This window comes from Lepidochelys kempii, chromosome 6 (assembly GCF_965140265.1).
Source record: "Lepidochelys kempii isolate rLepKem1 chromosome 6, rLepKem1.hap2, whole genome shotgun sequence".
In the NCBI taxonomy this organism is placed as follows: domain Eukaryota; kingdom Metazoa; phylum Chordata; order Testudines; family Cheloniidae; genus Lepidochelys; species Lepidochelys kempii.
Genome location: NC_133261.1, coordinates 9753976 through 9768618, shown reverse-complemented (window position 1 = coordinate 9768618; position 14643 = coordinate 9753976). Strand labels below are relative to the sequence as shown.

Here is a 14643-nt window from a genome sequence, read left to right as displayed (position 1 = left end):
CAGTATTAAACAGTATCTATTTCCCCCAAAATCACTTTTCTGCTTAGAACAATAATTCAATGGGGTTTAGTCTTAAGTTGGTCCAATAAAAGATATCCCTTCACCCACCTTGTTTCTCTAGTATCCTGGGACCAACCCAGCTATAACTACACTGCAATGCAAGAAATGAGGCGGGCGGATATGAAATACAATCCTTGAAATGAATCAAACATAAAAAGACTGATAGGAAGAGGGTTGAAGGCTTTTGTTGTACACGACCGCCACCTACTGGTTACCCATGGAGGCAGCAGAGAAACTGAGCTGAAAAAATGAGCACTCTGTTGGCAAATGGCCAGTAGAAATTACAGGGAGGCCCCCTCCATCAAGGACGGCAGTCAAGGTCTATAAAACTGAGGTCACCATGTGGGAGGAGCCCAGGGTTGACTGAACCCACGAAGAAGCTGCAGTATCCCCAGACGTACGGAAAGCATTCTCCCCCTAATCCAGGGTTAACAGGATAAGAAGAAGGGGTGAGATTTCATTTCAAAGATTATATTTCCCCTTCTGTTCTTTAACATAAATAACTGAAAGTTGTACTGAGTAAATCAGCATTCTCTAGTGAGACATCACGTAACCACACTGTAGATTTTCACTAATGCTATAAGCACTCTCCTTTATAAGCCCTGCGAGAGATTTAAAACAATAACTTTAAGCAAGTGCTTTTAACAGTCTAAACTTGTCTCTTTTGGACAGTCCATTCAAGTAGCAGTGATCACGGTCTTCAAAGTGCCTTAAAGATAAGTATCTCCTTGGAACTGCCATAATGTGTCGGGTGCTAAAGAACCGATGCCTGATGTCATAAGAAATCTTGTTGACTTCTATCGTTCATTGATAATGACTGCTGAGCCTCAATGCTTGCAAGACTGTATTGTGTATTCAGTACCTCCCCAGAACAGTGGTTGTGTCTACACTGGATTGGTGAAGTGTTGGTTCTACACTAGGGTGGTTCTAGGTGGATTCATAAATTGTTGATTGGTTAAGAATAGCCCTTGTCCTGATTGGAGAGACACTGTTCAAGTTCAGTGATGACCTGAGGAGAACCTAGTGTTAAATTACTGAACTAGCATTCTTTGCATTCACGAGGAAGGGATTATCCTATTAGATTCCATTCTAATATTGGCCACATACCCTATTCAACTGATCTAGTTTATTGTATTTCAGCTTTAAATCTAACTGGTGCATCAGCAAATTAATAAACTGACCCCCTTTCACACTTTTCAGCAGGACTAAATCAGTCATGCCCCACCCGCATGGCAGCTTTCTACCATGCCCTAACTGGCTAGTGTGCTATTGGCTAACGATACAGCTCATGTACACAAAGCATTTGGTTAATAATGAGTTACCAAGCGGTGCATCTTAACTCACAGCTTCTAGGTCTAGCTGCTCAGTTTATCCCGGGGTTCCTGCGGGTGGCTGGGCACACAGGGATTTTCCTGTGCGGCAGGTACCCCCAACTGGTCATTCAAGTCCTACTCCTGCCCATACCTGCATCCCACAGTCTGCTGAGAGTGTCTGAAAAACAAAACAAAACAACCCTGCCCCCCCACACCCTAAAAAACATAGTCCTTGCTGCATGGCCAGTGTGGAATAGCTGCTCGGGATGTTTCACAATTTACTCCCAAAAACATAGTTGGGAAGGGTGCAGAGTGTCAACTGGAAAACCGAAAATGCCCCGTTTGACTTGTAACTGGTAAAGCCTGAGAGTCCCTCTAACCCGTTACAAAATCCCAGTGCTCTCCGCAGCGTGCATGGGTCCTTGGCTGGTGGGTTTCATAAGGACGGTGTCCCAGAAGTGTGGGGCTTTTACGGGACACTGAAGGGGAGAGGACTACAGGGCAATGAGAAGCTGCCTTTACTTATCCTTCCCTGATTGAACCAAACGCTCATTACTTTACCTGATTAACCCTGCGTGCTGTCAATTAAACTTGACTGTGCCCTGTGAAGGCAGCTGTGCCTAATACAAAACAGCAGGTTTGTGTATGTTTTGGGTTGTTCTGGGGACAGCTGGTATACCACAGCTCACAACACAAGCCCCCTCCCCCCCGGCTCCTCACTAGGGAACACATTGTTTTGTATCTGGAAGGTTGTGGGGTAAATCTGAAGCATCTCTAAGCAAGCTCCTTGTCCTGCCATCCGTTGGGAAGAGACTGGATGTACGTCTACACTACACGTGCTACGGCAGCATAAGTCTGGTGCTGCAGCTCTGGCCGTTGCTGTATAGAGAGGTCAAGTCACCTCCCTCCTCCTACTCACTTCTCCTCTTTGTACATTCAAGGACTGCATTAGCCCTTTTCCCGCACAGCCTATATAGCCTTGCCTGTATCTTATGCCCTGTGTTGTGTTCCATAGATGTGGAGTCCTTTGCCTGTATCCTGAGCCATATACCATCAATATCATCAGCATCTCCTTTTTCCAAAACTAAGTTTGGGTAAGGGGGTGGTTATGAGTGGATTCCATCCACACCTGTTTTGAGCCCCCTCTTTGAGCCTTGTGGGGGTTGCCTGGATGGTTTCAGATACCGTGTTGTAACACTGTCTCCTTGGATGCCTGGGGCCTCTCTCTCCAGGCACTCGTACACAGAGAACAATTGCAGATCATCAGTATGGGGTCATTCTGGCATCATGGCCAAACCCCTTGTAGTTGTCGCTGAGCTCTGCCTGGCAATCCATGAATGGGGAACTCCTCTCCTGGAGCCAGGAGGCTTAGGTGCCTCAGCTGTGTCTTGAGAGAATGAGCTAGGCTGGTGTCTTGCTCCCCACAAAATAGCCAGAAGAGAAGATGGTGCCCACCTTGCAGGGGTTAGAGCACTCACCTCCAACAGGGCAGACCTCTGTTCAAATCCTTTCTCCCCAAGGGGGGGAACTGAACCTAGGTCTCCCACATCCCAGGCAAATGTGTGAACCACTGGGCTAGAGAGTATAGTCACCCACCTTGTCCTCCTCCAGCCAGATTCTGAATGGGCCCTGATCCAATAGTTAGCCACTGAGGACACCTACCAGATCAGGACCCACATGCAAGATAAGCATTACCCACCCTCACCTACCATCTTCCCTGATTCATAAATCACGCCGTGGGTTCGGTTGGATATCACCATCCAGATGCCTTGGATAAGGCAGCCGTGTGCATGCTCAAAGGCAGAGACAGAGATGCTTAAGGAACTTTTACCCAGAAGATGTAGCTGCTGAGTTTGTTTAGGTGCCTAAAGGGTTTGGTGGGAGTTTTGGAAATTGCAAGTGGAGCCTAAAACTGGGATGTAGACCTCCGTCTCTACAAAGAGGAACAAAGGGACCCGGAGAATTATAGACCAGTCAGCCTCACTTTGCTAGCTGGAAAGAGACTGGAACAGATTATTAAACAATCAGTTTGTAAGCACCTGGAGGATAATCAGGTTTATAAGGATTAGCCGGCATGGGTTTGTCAAGAACAAATCATGCCAAACCAACCTAATTTCCTCCTTTGACAGGGTTACTGGCCTAGTGAAAAGGGGGGAAGCAGTAGACGGGATATAGCTTGATTTTAGGAAGGCTTTTGACACAGTTCCACATGACAATTTCCATAAGCAAACTAGGGAAATGTGGCCTAGATGAAACTACAATAAGGTGTGTGCACAACGGACTGAAAGACCATACTCAAAGTGTAGTTATGACTGGTTTGCCGACAATCTAGTGGGGTACTGTAGAGGTCGGTCTTGGGTCTCACAATTATTCAATATTTTCATTAGTGACTTGGATAATGGTACTGAGAGCACACTTGTAAAGTTTGCAGACGATACCAAGCTGGGAGGGGTTGCAAGTGCTTAGGAGGATAGGATTAGAATTCAAAATGATCTGGAGAATTGGTCTGAAATAAAAAGGATGATATACAGTGAGGACAAATGCAAAGCACTCCACATAGGAAGGAGCAATCAGTTGCACACATACAAAATGGGAAGTGACTAGGAAAGAGCACTGCAGAGAAGGATCTATGGGTCATAGTGGATTACAAGCTAAATATGAGTCAACAGGGTAATGCTGTTCTAAACAAAAGCGAACGTCCTTCTGGGATGTGACAGGGTGTATAAATCCCTCACTGGACATCAGAGGATGTAAGAGATGCTCCAGGCTCAGGAGGCCCCACCCATCTACCCTTGCTGAGCATGCTCCAATCGGAGGCGGGTTTTAAAAGGGAGCGAGCGGCTCTATGGGGGCTGGACAGGGCAGGGAGAAGGACCTCCTCCAGGACAGGATGCAGCCAGGCCCTGGCTAGGAACAGGTGCAGCAACCTGTACGAGTTGGAGGCGGGTAGGCAACCTGCAAACTGGTGCTTATGAGGACATCATGCATCCCGGAGCAGGAAAAAGGAGGTAGGAAGTGGCCCAGAGAGGCTGACTTAGTGCCTATCCCTGCACCCTCACGGGCCTCAAGAAGGGACCTATATGCCCATCCCTTATTTAAATGCCCCACAACTTGATTAATGCAGAGTTAAAGTTGCCCAATGGTGCCCCGTCCCCTTTCACAGTGGTTGAACCTAAACCTCTGAAAACCAGGAAACGCCAAGTTAAGGTACGTGATCTCGAGGTACAAAAGAACTTGGGAGGTAGTTGAGTCATGACGTAAGCAGCGGGGTTTTGAAAACGAATTCCAGCTGCTTCATTGAGGTGAGATCCATTGTGCTGGTTGCAACATCTGAATGGGGTGTGTGTGTTCGTTTATGTACTGTGATGCAATAAGCCTGAAAGAACACGCTGTACAGGTAACAGATCCCCTTTCATGAGGGAATAATGTCTCCTGAGGATTATCTTTAAATTTTCCACCTGCTGTTTCTTAGAGGTGGTGATGCATACTGGGATTTTCAAAGGACCCTCAGGGAGTTAAGTACCCAAAATCCCAGCTGTAAAGAAGCGCTGGATCTACAAGGAATAGCGAAGGGGATTCCCTCATGTGTGTATTTGATCTTTCCCTGTAGTAAGACACCCCGTTCCTCTCCCAGCCTGTACCTTAATGAAGACATTTGTGCATTGGATCCGGACTGGGACCTGGCAGAAGGGGGTGGCAGTGTGGGATGTTTGACACAGGGCAAATCTACACTACAAAATTAGGCCGACCCAAGTTAAGTAGACGTACAGCCAGTGCAGTAACTGAATCGCTTTTACATGTCTACACTATGCTTCTTGCGTCAACTGTGCACATCCTCACTAGAGTTGCTTGCACCAATTTAACTGCCAGGGTCAGGCATTGGGGGATGGTTTCTGAAAGGCAGCAACAGTTGAGGTAAGCATTCAGTGTCTACACTGACACTGTGTCAACCTAACGACATCAACCTAAGCACTATGCCTCTCGGGGAGGTGGAGTTAAGTCAGTGGGAGCTACGTTTTAGCACAGACGCTTACAAAGCTAAGTAGACGCAAGCTGCCTCGCATCGACCTAACTCTGTAGCGTAGACCAGGCAATTCTAGGGCACTGCTAACCCCATATGGTTCTGAGCGATGGTACACAGAAACTGACCCCCAAGGGGACAAGACTGGCCTCATGGACACACTTGATTCTCCCCCCCCTTTATGATAGTGTGAAGAAAAGTTTCAGAGTAACAGCCGTGTTAGTCTGTATTCGCAAAAAGAAAAGGAGTACTTGTGGCACCTTAGAGACTAACCAATTTATTAGAGCATAAGCTTTCGTGAGCTACAGCTCACTTCGTCAGATGCATATCGTGGAAACTGCAGCAGACTTTATATATACACAGAGAGAATATGAACCAATACCTCCTCCCACCCCACTGTCCTGCTGGTAATAGCTTATCTAAAGTGATCATCAGGTGGGCCATTTCCAGCACAAATCCAGGTTTTCTCACCCTCCACCCCACCACACAAATTCAGGAGAGTGAATTTGTGTGGGGGGGTGGAGGGTGAGAAAACCTGGATTTGTGCTGGAAATGGCCCACCTGATGATCACTTTAGATAAGCTATTACCAGCAGGACAGTGGGGTGGGAGGAGGTATTGGTTCATATTCTCTCTGTATATATAAAGTCTGCTGCAGTTTCCACGATATGCATCTGACGAAGTGAGCTGTAGCTCACGAAAGCTTATGCTCTAATAAATTGGTTAGTCTCTAAGGTGCCACAAGTACTCCTTTTCTTTTTGTGAAGAAAAGTGACATTCTACCAGAAAAGAAAACAACTTCACGTTCCAGTTGAATTTTTATTGACTCAGATTGCACAAGATCAACACAATGGCTCTTCCAAAAAATAAGAGGTAGAAAAGAAACTCACTATCCGCCCCACTCGGAGGCCCCACTCCTCCGCCATACCAGAAGTCCTGTTCTGAGCTCTGAATGACGCTTACCTCCACATTTATTTCTCAGGCCTGTCTCTGCTGTGGATCTTCTGATGAATAACAAGGTACATCCTGGGATTAAAGCTCTTCCATCAGTTGGGGCGTTTATAGGTAGCCCCCCACGTGCATTCTCTGGTACCTACTAAGCTCCGAGCTGAGACAAAAGCTCTGGCTACAGTTGGGGCATTTATAGCGTCTCTCCACTGCATGGGTTCTCTGTCTAAAGAGCCCAGAGTGATCACAGTAGCATCTCCCAGAATTGGGTCACCTGTCAGGTTTACTCCTGGGCGTGGGTCCTCAGATGCCTGCTAAAATTTGGCCAGCCACTAAAGCTCTTCCCACAGTGGGGACATTTATAGGGTCTCTCTCCTGTGTGGATCCTCTGGTGGACAACAAGGCTGGAACTCACACTGAAGCTCTTCCCACACTCATCACATCTATAGGGCCGCTCCCCGGTGTGGGTTCTCAGATGCTGGGCATGGGTGGAGCTCTGACTAAAGCCCTTCCCGCAATGGACACACTTGTAGGGTCGCTCGCCTGTGTGGATGCGCTCATGCCGGGTCAGGACAGAGGGATCGCTGAAACACTTCCCGCAGTGGGAGCATTTGTGGGGTTTCTCCCCTGTGTGGATCCGCTCATGCTGGATCAGGACTGAGAGAACGGCAAAGGCCTTCCCGCACTGGAGGCATTTGTAAGGTCGTTCCCCTGTGTGGATCCTCATGTGTCGAATGAGCATGGAGCGGCGGCCAAAAGTCTTCTCGCACTCGGGGCATTTATAGGGTCTCTCACCTGTGTGGACCCGCTGATGATTGGTCAGCGAGGAGCTGTGGCAGAACACTTTCCCACAGATAGGGCATTTGTAGGGTTTCAAGCCTGTGTGGATCCTCTCGTGCTCTAGGAGCTTGGAGCTCTCCGAGAAGCTCTTCCCACACTCATCACACCTGTAGGGCCTCTCGCCCGTGTGGGTCCTGGAATGCTTCATCAGGGTCGCGCTGTGCCCGAAGCTCTTCCCACACTGGGCACACGTGTAGGGTCGCTCCCCCGTGTGGCTCCTCTGATGGCGAAGGAGGTTGGAGCTGTCGGCAAAGCTCTTCCCGCACTGGGGGCATTTGTAGGGTCGCTCCCCCGTGTGGGTTCGCTGGTGCCTCCTCAGGGTCGAGCTCTGCTTAAAGCTTTTCCTGCAGTCAGAACATTTATGGGGATTTTCTTCCATGAGGACAGGGGTGGTCTCTACGCGGGGATTGGGGGGCGGGGGGTTTCCTCTCTGCTGCCGACCAGCCCCGCGCTGCGCCAGGCTGGTGTCTCTCCCGGCTCAGGGCTTTGGGGTCTCCCCGCGAGGGGCTGCGCGGCTCCGGGCTCCAAGTCCCGGCCTGACGGGGATCCCCTCCTTTGTTCTCACCTTCGGGGCAGGAGGAAAGCGCCGCACAGCTGATCTAGAAACCCCCCTGCGACGGCTGCCCCAGGGCGGGCTCGGCTGGGGGGGCCCTGCTGGGCTCAGGGCCACCGACCCCCCCGCGCTGCTCCAGAGCTGGCTGGGGGCGGGGGGGTCTCTCCGGTCCCAGCCGCGTTTCGGCTCCGAGCCCCCCGCCCCTGCCACCACTTCCTCCAGGCAGCGATTTCCTGCCTCGGCCTCCCCCCGGCGCCCCCACTCACCGCCCGGCCGGGCCGGGCCGAGCCCTCCCGGGGCCCGCGGGCTGCAGACTGGGACTCGCCCCCTCACGGCGCTGCGAGCCACGCTCGGAACCCAGGCGTCCGGGGCGCTGCTGCGCTCCCACCCTGCTCCCGACCTGCCCTATCACAGCCCCGTTATGGCACCACGTGCCCCGGGAAAGGGCGGAGTTCGGATTAACCCTTCCCTGCCCACACGCTCGGCGCAAGGCTCTGGCGAGGGTGGGAAATAGCGATAGCCGAGGCATTAGCGAGCTGCCCCGGCATGCTTGGCCGCCACCCAGGGGGGCACTGGCGGCCAGCCAGCCCTTGTGGAGGGGAGCCCCGGCCGGGATCTCATCCAAGGCCTCAGCCCGATGGATGTTCCCGCCCCAATGGACGCAGTCCCCCAGGGATCCCTTAGCCCAAGGACAGTGCAGCTGGATGGAACGTTGGAGCCCTGCCCTGAAGGTTCTGTGGCAGCTGGGCAGAATCTTGGGTTCCTGAGGGTTCCGAAGCCACTGGATGGAATGTTGCTGTCCTGCAGGTTCTGAGGCAGTGGATGAGTGAGAAGCAGACAACAGGTTTCATGGGCGGGGATTTCATGCCTGAGCATTTGCTCTGGTGGGGGGTACCGGGGATGGGGGCTTTCCGAAAGGGCGGAGCTACTGAACCCAGGTCAGAAATTATTTTAAGGGACAACAAATTAAAAATAGAGGGACGTGAGTGAAAGTCACAGTTTCAAAAACAAGGATTCAGAGGGGGGCACTGAGCAAGGAATCCCGGACAGTGCCCACTGCTCCTCAAAGCCATCCAGGGAGCCAGTGGACATGGCCCTGAGGAGCTCTGCCTGGAGATGTGATTTAAGGGAGGATTGGAAGTAGGCCTCATAGTTCCAGAGCACCTTCCTGTCCAGCTCCCTCCTTCTGGTATGGTGGATGGTCATCTTGGCCAGCGCCAGGTGGAGGTCCACAACATAGGGTACTGAGGTGTGGTTTTTTTTTCCTGTGTGCCATGGAGATGCGTGCCCCATGAGACAGCCAGTATTTTTCCAGCCCAAAGGGTCAAGATATAAAAGGAGAGAACAAAGGCTCCTCCCCACCTCTTTCCTAGCCCATCTCTGGACTGATGAATTCTAACAAGGGAAGTTTGAACAAAAGGACTGAGGCCCCCCCAAACTACTTGGGCAATCCAGAAAGATTTACAGAAAACCAGCAGATTTAACATCCCTGCTCTCTTTTGGACTACATGCTATATAATTCAATGGTAATGTCGTTTATCTGTTTAACCTTTTAATAACTCTCATTTCTTTTTCTTAGTTAACAAACCTCTCGACTTCGCTTACTAAAGGATTGGCTATCGGCATGGTTTTTTATTTATGATATGAAGTATCCGTTGACCTGGGTACGTGGCTGGGCCCCTGGGGCTGGAAGAACCCGATGTGTGGTGAATTTGGTTTTAATAAGCTTTCATCACAAACTCCAGTTTGTCTGATGATGAGACAGCTGGGCTCTGTGTGGTGAATAGGGCCGGGGCAAGTCCCCGTCTGCAGCCCCAGGCGCAGGAGGGGATTGCCCCAGCTGGGTGGTGAGCAAAGGCGCCAGGGAGACGCAGGCTCAGCGAGGGGGACTCGCAGGAGGGAGAGAAACATCAGCAGAGGCAGGCAATAGCTGCCTGGAGGAAGTGGGGGTCGGGGGTGTCATAAATATAAAGGGAAGGGTAAACCCCTTTAAAATCCCTCCTGGCCAGAGGAAAAATCCTCTCACCTGTAAAGGGTTAAGAAGCTAAAGGTAACCTTGCTGGCACCTGACCAAAATGACTAACGAGGAGACAAGATACTTTCAAAAGCAGGGAGGAGGGCGAAAAACCAAGGGTCTGTGTCTATCTTTATGCTGCTTTTGCCGGGGACAGAACAGGAATGGAGTCTTAGAACTTTTAGTAAGTAATCTAGCTAGGTATGTGTTAGATTATGATTTCTTTAAATGGCTGAGAAAATAACTGTGCTGAATAGAATGACTATTCCTGTCTGTGTGTCTTTTTTGTAACTTAAGGTTTTGCCTAGAGGGATTCTCTATGTTTTGAATCTAATTACCCTGTAAGGTATCTACCATCCTGATTTTATAGAGGTGATTCCTTTACTTCTATTAAAAGTCTTCTTGCAAGAAAACTGAATGCTTTTTCATTGTTCTAAGATCCAAGGGTTTGGGTCTGTGGTCACCTATGCACATTGGTGAGGATTTTTACCAAACCTTCCCCAGGAAGTGGGGTGCAAGGGTTGGGAGGATTTTGGGGGGAAAGACGTGTCCAAACTACATTTCCCAGTAAACCCAGATAAAGTTTGGTGGTGGCAGTGGAAATCCAAGGGCAAAGGGTAAAATTAATTTGTACCTTGGGGAAGTTTTAACCTAAGCTGGTAAAAGTAAGCTTAGGAGGTTTTCATGCAGGTCCCCACATCTGTACCCTAGAGTTCACAGTGGGGAAGGAACCTTGACAGGGGAGAGGTTGGGATCAGATCCAAACAGGGACTGGAGACACACCCTGCCAGCTCCAGAGCAGCAAGGAGAGGGAGTTTGGGGAGCTGAATCCCAGGGGTCTCCCACCCATCCAGCCGGCTCTAGGGCAGCAGTGAAGCAGGAAAGATTTGTCTGTATTCATCTGCTGCTCAGCTGTGGTTTATTCTCTTCCAGGAGGTGAGGAGGAGAGCCCCCCAGGAGGAGATGCCAGCGAGAGTCAGGGCAGAGCAGGACAGCCGCCGGCAGACCCCCGCTCAGCATGGAGGAGACTTCAGCCAAACCAAAGCCAACCCTATCACCATGGGAGAAAAAGCCCACAGATGTTCAGAATGTGGACAAATCTTTAGCTGGAGATCGAACCTTCACAGGCACCAGAGGATCCACACGGGGGATCGACCTACAACTGCCCTCAGTGTGGGAAGAGCTTTGCCGACAGCTCCAACCTCCTTCACCATCAGAGGAGCCACATAGGGGAGCAACCCTACATGTGTGCCCAGTGCAAGAAGAGCTTCAGTCAGAGTGCGACCCTAATCAAGCACCACAGAACCCACATGGTTCGAGAAGCCCTATGGGTGTGGTGAGTGTGGGAAGAGTTTCACTCAGACCTCCAACCTCCTCGAGCATCAGAGGATCCATATAGGCATGAACCCCTACAAATGCCCCGACTGCGGGAGAGTGTTCTGCCACAGCTCCTCACTGGCAGATCATCAGAGGGTCCACACCGGTGAGCGACCCTACAAATGTGTCATCTGCGGGAAGAGCTTCACACAGCATCAGCGGACCCACATGGGGGAGCGACCCTATACATGCGATGAATGTGGGAAGAGCTTCAGTGTTCACTCCAGGCTTGTTATGCACCAGAGGATCCACACAGGGGAGTGACCCTATAAATGTCCCAAATGTGGGAAGCACTTTAGTGCCTGGGCAAATTTCACAAGACCGCTGAAGACACATACCCAGGATGGGACCGAGAAATAAATTTGGAAGAAAGCTTTATTTGGCGCTCAGACCCTGGTGGTGAGAGCAGGGCTCTTGGATTATCAGGACTCCTGGGTTCTATTCCCAATTCTAGTAAGGGAGTGGGGTTTAATGGGATAGAACAGCGGGAGGGATGAACGTTGGGACTCCTGGGTTTTATTCCCTGCACTGGGAGAGAAGTGGGGTCTAGTGTGTTAAAACAGGGGGCCAGGAGTCAAGACACTTGGATTCTGTTCCCTGCTGTGGGAGTGGGGTCTAGTGGGTTAGAGGAAGAGCTGGGAGTCAGGATGGCTGGGCTCCATTCCCAGCTCTGAGAGGATGTGGGGTCTACTGGTTAGAGTGGGGAGGGTGTTTTATAAACACCATTGCCAGGATACCGATGAGCCCCAATGTCCTGTGGCCAGGCAAAAGGCAAACACGATCCCAGGATGTATCAGGCAAGGTCCTTCCAGTAGAGGTTCTTCTCGTCCCAAACCATCTTTGAAGACCCGGGGAGCAACGCAGCGTCGCCATTCATTCCCGTTCTAGAAAACCATCCAAGACCAATGGCTGTCCAGCCTCCTTTGGAAAACCTCTGGTGAAGGAGCTTCCACCACTTCCCTAGGCAGTTTCGCGTTTTCATATCTTGTTCTCTTGATGCCACCTCTGGTTGTTGAGCTGCTTCTTTCCAGAACTTGTGCTTGTCCAATCTTTGTGATTTCTTCACTGCTTTGTGCAACACCTTTTCTTCTTCCGCTTTCCCAGCAGCCTTGGCTTGTTTACACTTTTCCTGCAAGGTTCTTGTTTTGTTACTTATCCAGTTTTTCCTTGTGTGCTTATACCTTCCAATAACTTCCTCCGCTGTATTTTGTATAGCTTCCTTGAATGGTTCAGTCTGTAGTGAGATTTCCTCATCACAAATTAATACTCTGAAATACCCCCCCAAGCATGGCCTTGTGTGCCTCCCTCGTGGAGTTTTCCTTTATCAAAATCAAATTTGGCTCCAGCTGCACCCATCTTTTTCTTGGGCTTTCGCTTAATCATTCCCATGAGTAGTTTGTGATCCCGGCCACACTCTATAGACTCTAACATCCAACAGTGGCCATGTGGGCCTTTCACTGAAAAGAATCAGGTCAGTCAGGTTTTTGGTTTGACCAGCTGGTGAATTCCAAGTAGCTGTGTGCATAACTCTGGGAGGAAGCCAAGCACGGCCAAGCATCAGGTTGTGTATCTCACAGCAAGTTCTTAACCTTTCCCCATTATCGTTTGCTCTCTCAACGCCATGTAGTCCAACACTATTCATTTGTTTATCATGTCCGCTAACAATTGTGATGGTTCTCTCAGCATATCCAGGATTGTAAATCACCTTGTTACCCGCCTGCCTCTGGTGAGAGGGAGTCTTGCCTGTGGTAGTTGGGGGTTAACTCCCTATCACCACCATCCTTCACCCACCAAACTCTCTCCTCTGGACTATGCCAGCCGTGTCTTTACCTTGCAGGTAAAGAAGTGGTTCACTAGTCTCCTTGAAGCATTCCCAGTGTGACATACAGCCCCTGACACTGGAGCAGTGTACCCCCATTTACGAGTCTGACCTTACCTCACCGCTCGCATAGCACTGGTGAGCACTTATAATAAAACAAAAGGTTTATTTAGGGAAAAGATAGACATTCCGCTAGAAACGAGAGAGAGGTGGTCACAATACAAAACCAAATAATAAATCATGAACTAGAGCCCGTTGGGAACAAAGGCATATTTACGCAGAAGCCTGCTGTGGATTTTAAGAGTTTGTTCTGATAACAGCAAAAGCAGAGCTATGTATATGTAAGAAACTGCAGAGCAATCATGGTTGTGAGCACAAGAAAAGATCCAGTGCCTTAAAAGCTAAAAAAGACTGGTTTGAACTAAAACTAAATTTGTACTGATGGGGGAGGAGAGTTGACGTGGAAATGAGAGACTAATACACATCTATAAGAAAAGAATAAAAATGGTAGATAAGTTTGTGTAACAAAGGGAGGTTGAAGCTGCATTGTCTGATGCTGCAAGTGACTGCAGTCGTCCTAAGGAGCTTCCCACTTGTAAGTAGTTGATCACAACTTGCTGAGTGTTTTGCCTGAATAAATATTTGTTAGCCCCATCTGCTGAGTACTAATAGTTGCCTTTCCTACCTAATGCATACCCCTTCTGCTGAGCATTCATTGACCCCAGAGTGAAATGATGTAGTGGCCATAGTCCAGTTCCAATGAACAAATTTCCTAAGCAGTTGGCGGGGTGGGGAGCAGGAAGTATAAATACATGACACATTTCTGCCTCCTCAGCTATCCACCGCAAATACGATCAGGCCCCTGATCCTCCCCGGCCACCCCCTAAGCACCACCTAAGCCAGCTGTGTGATATGCAGGTGGCTCACCTCCAAACTGCGCCTTGGAAACAGCTGTAGAGGCTTGTGCTCCACACTCTTCACTTCCTCACCCTTGTGTCCTGCCCCAGCAACATGTGGTGGGACCTCTTATTACCTGTGGAGGGTGAAGCACTTTGGTGGGCAAAGTGCATATTTCATGCTGGTCCCCTGGCCCAGCAGGGATATTATTTGGCAGCTCCTTCACAGAGCCATGAGCATGGGTATGTGCCTGGTGCTGTTCACCACCTCCCCCAACAGCTGCCCTTTCTGTGGCAAGAGGGAGACCAAGTATATGGCACACATATACATTGAATTTGCCAGGTTGCAGTCTCTTCTCTGGTTCCTCCAAAATCTTCTCCTGAAGTTCTGGCTGCACTTTCCCCCCACACCTCCTGATCTAGGCACACCCCATCTGTAGCCCCATGAAGTCGCAAGACCTCCTTGTCAGCCTCCTCCTGGTGCTGTCCAAGGTGGCTGACCACCATACCAGGAGGAGTTAGCTGGATGGGGAGGTGCTCTATGACTGTGAGGCCTACTTCTGATCCCCCCTTCAGTAACATATCTGGGCAGAGTTCCACATCAACTGGCTCACTGGATGCCACTGAGGAGCATTGAGCGCTGTCCAGGGGTCTCTGCTTGGTGCCCCGACTGGAGCTATGTTTTTGAACCTGTGACATTCACTTCTGTCCCTTTTTTTTCTTTCTTTCTTTCTTTCTTTCTTTCCATTTGTTGTCCCTCAAAATCGTTTGAGAGCTGGGTCCAGTAGCGCTTCCCTTAGGCT

General features: G+C 50.0%; 2 protein-coding genes and 1 pseudogene across 2 annotated transcripts in view; 2 read left to right on the top strand and 1 right to left on the bottom strand.

The window, feature by feature from the left end:
• Positions 1-14643, top strand: part of LOC140912947 (uncharacterized) — a 43133-nt gene that overhangs the window by 13915 nt on the left and 14575 nt on the right.
• On the bottom strand, positions 6193-8104 carry LOC140912376 (uncharacterized). The gene has a single exon (XM_073346655.1). The coding sequence runs from the start codon at positions 7558-7560 to the stop codon at positions 6625-6627; it is 936 nt and encodes a 311-aa protein (XP_073202756.1). The 5' UTR covers positions 7561-8104; the 3' UTR covers positions 6193-6624.
• Positions 8227-13592, top strand: LOC140912377 (uncharacterized; annotated as a pseudogene).

Excerpts from the sequence above, each read along its gene's own strand:
- LOC140912376 (XM_073346655.1), bottom strand. The coding sequence starts at position 7,560 with ATGGAAGAAAATCCCCATAAATGTTCTGACTGCAGGAAAAGCTTTAAG.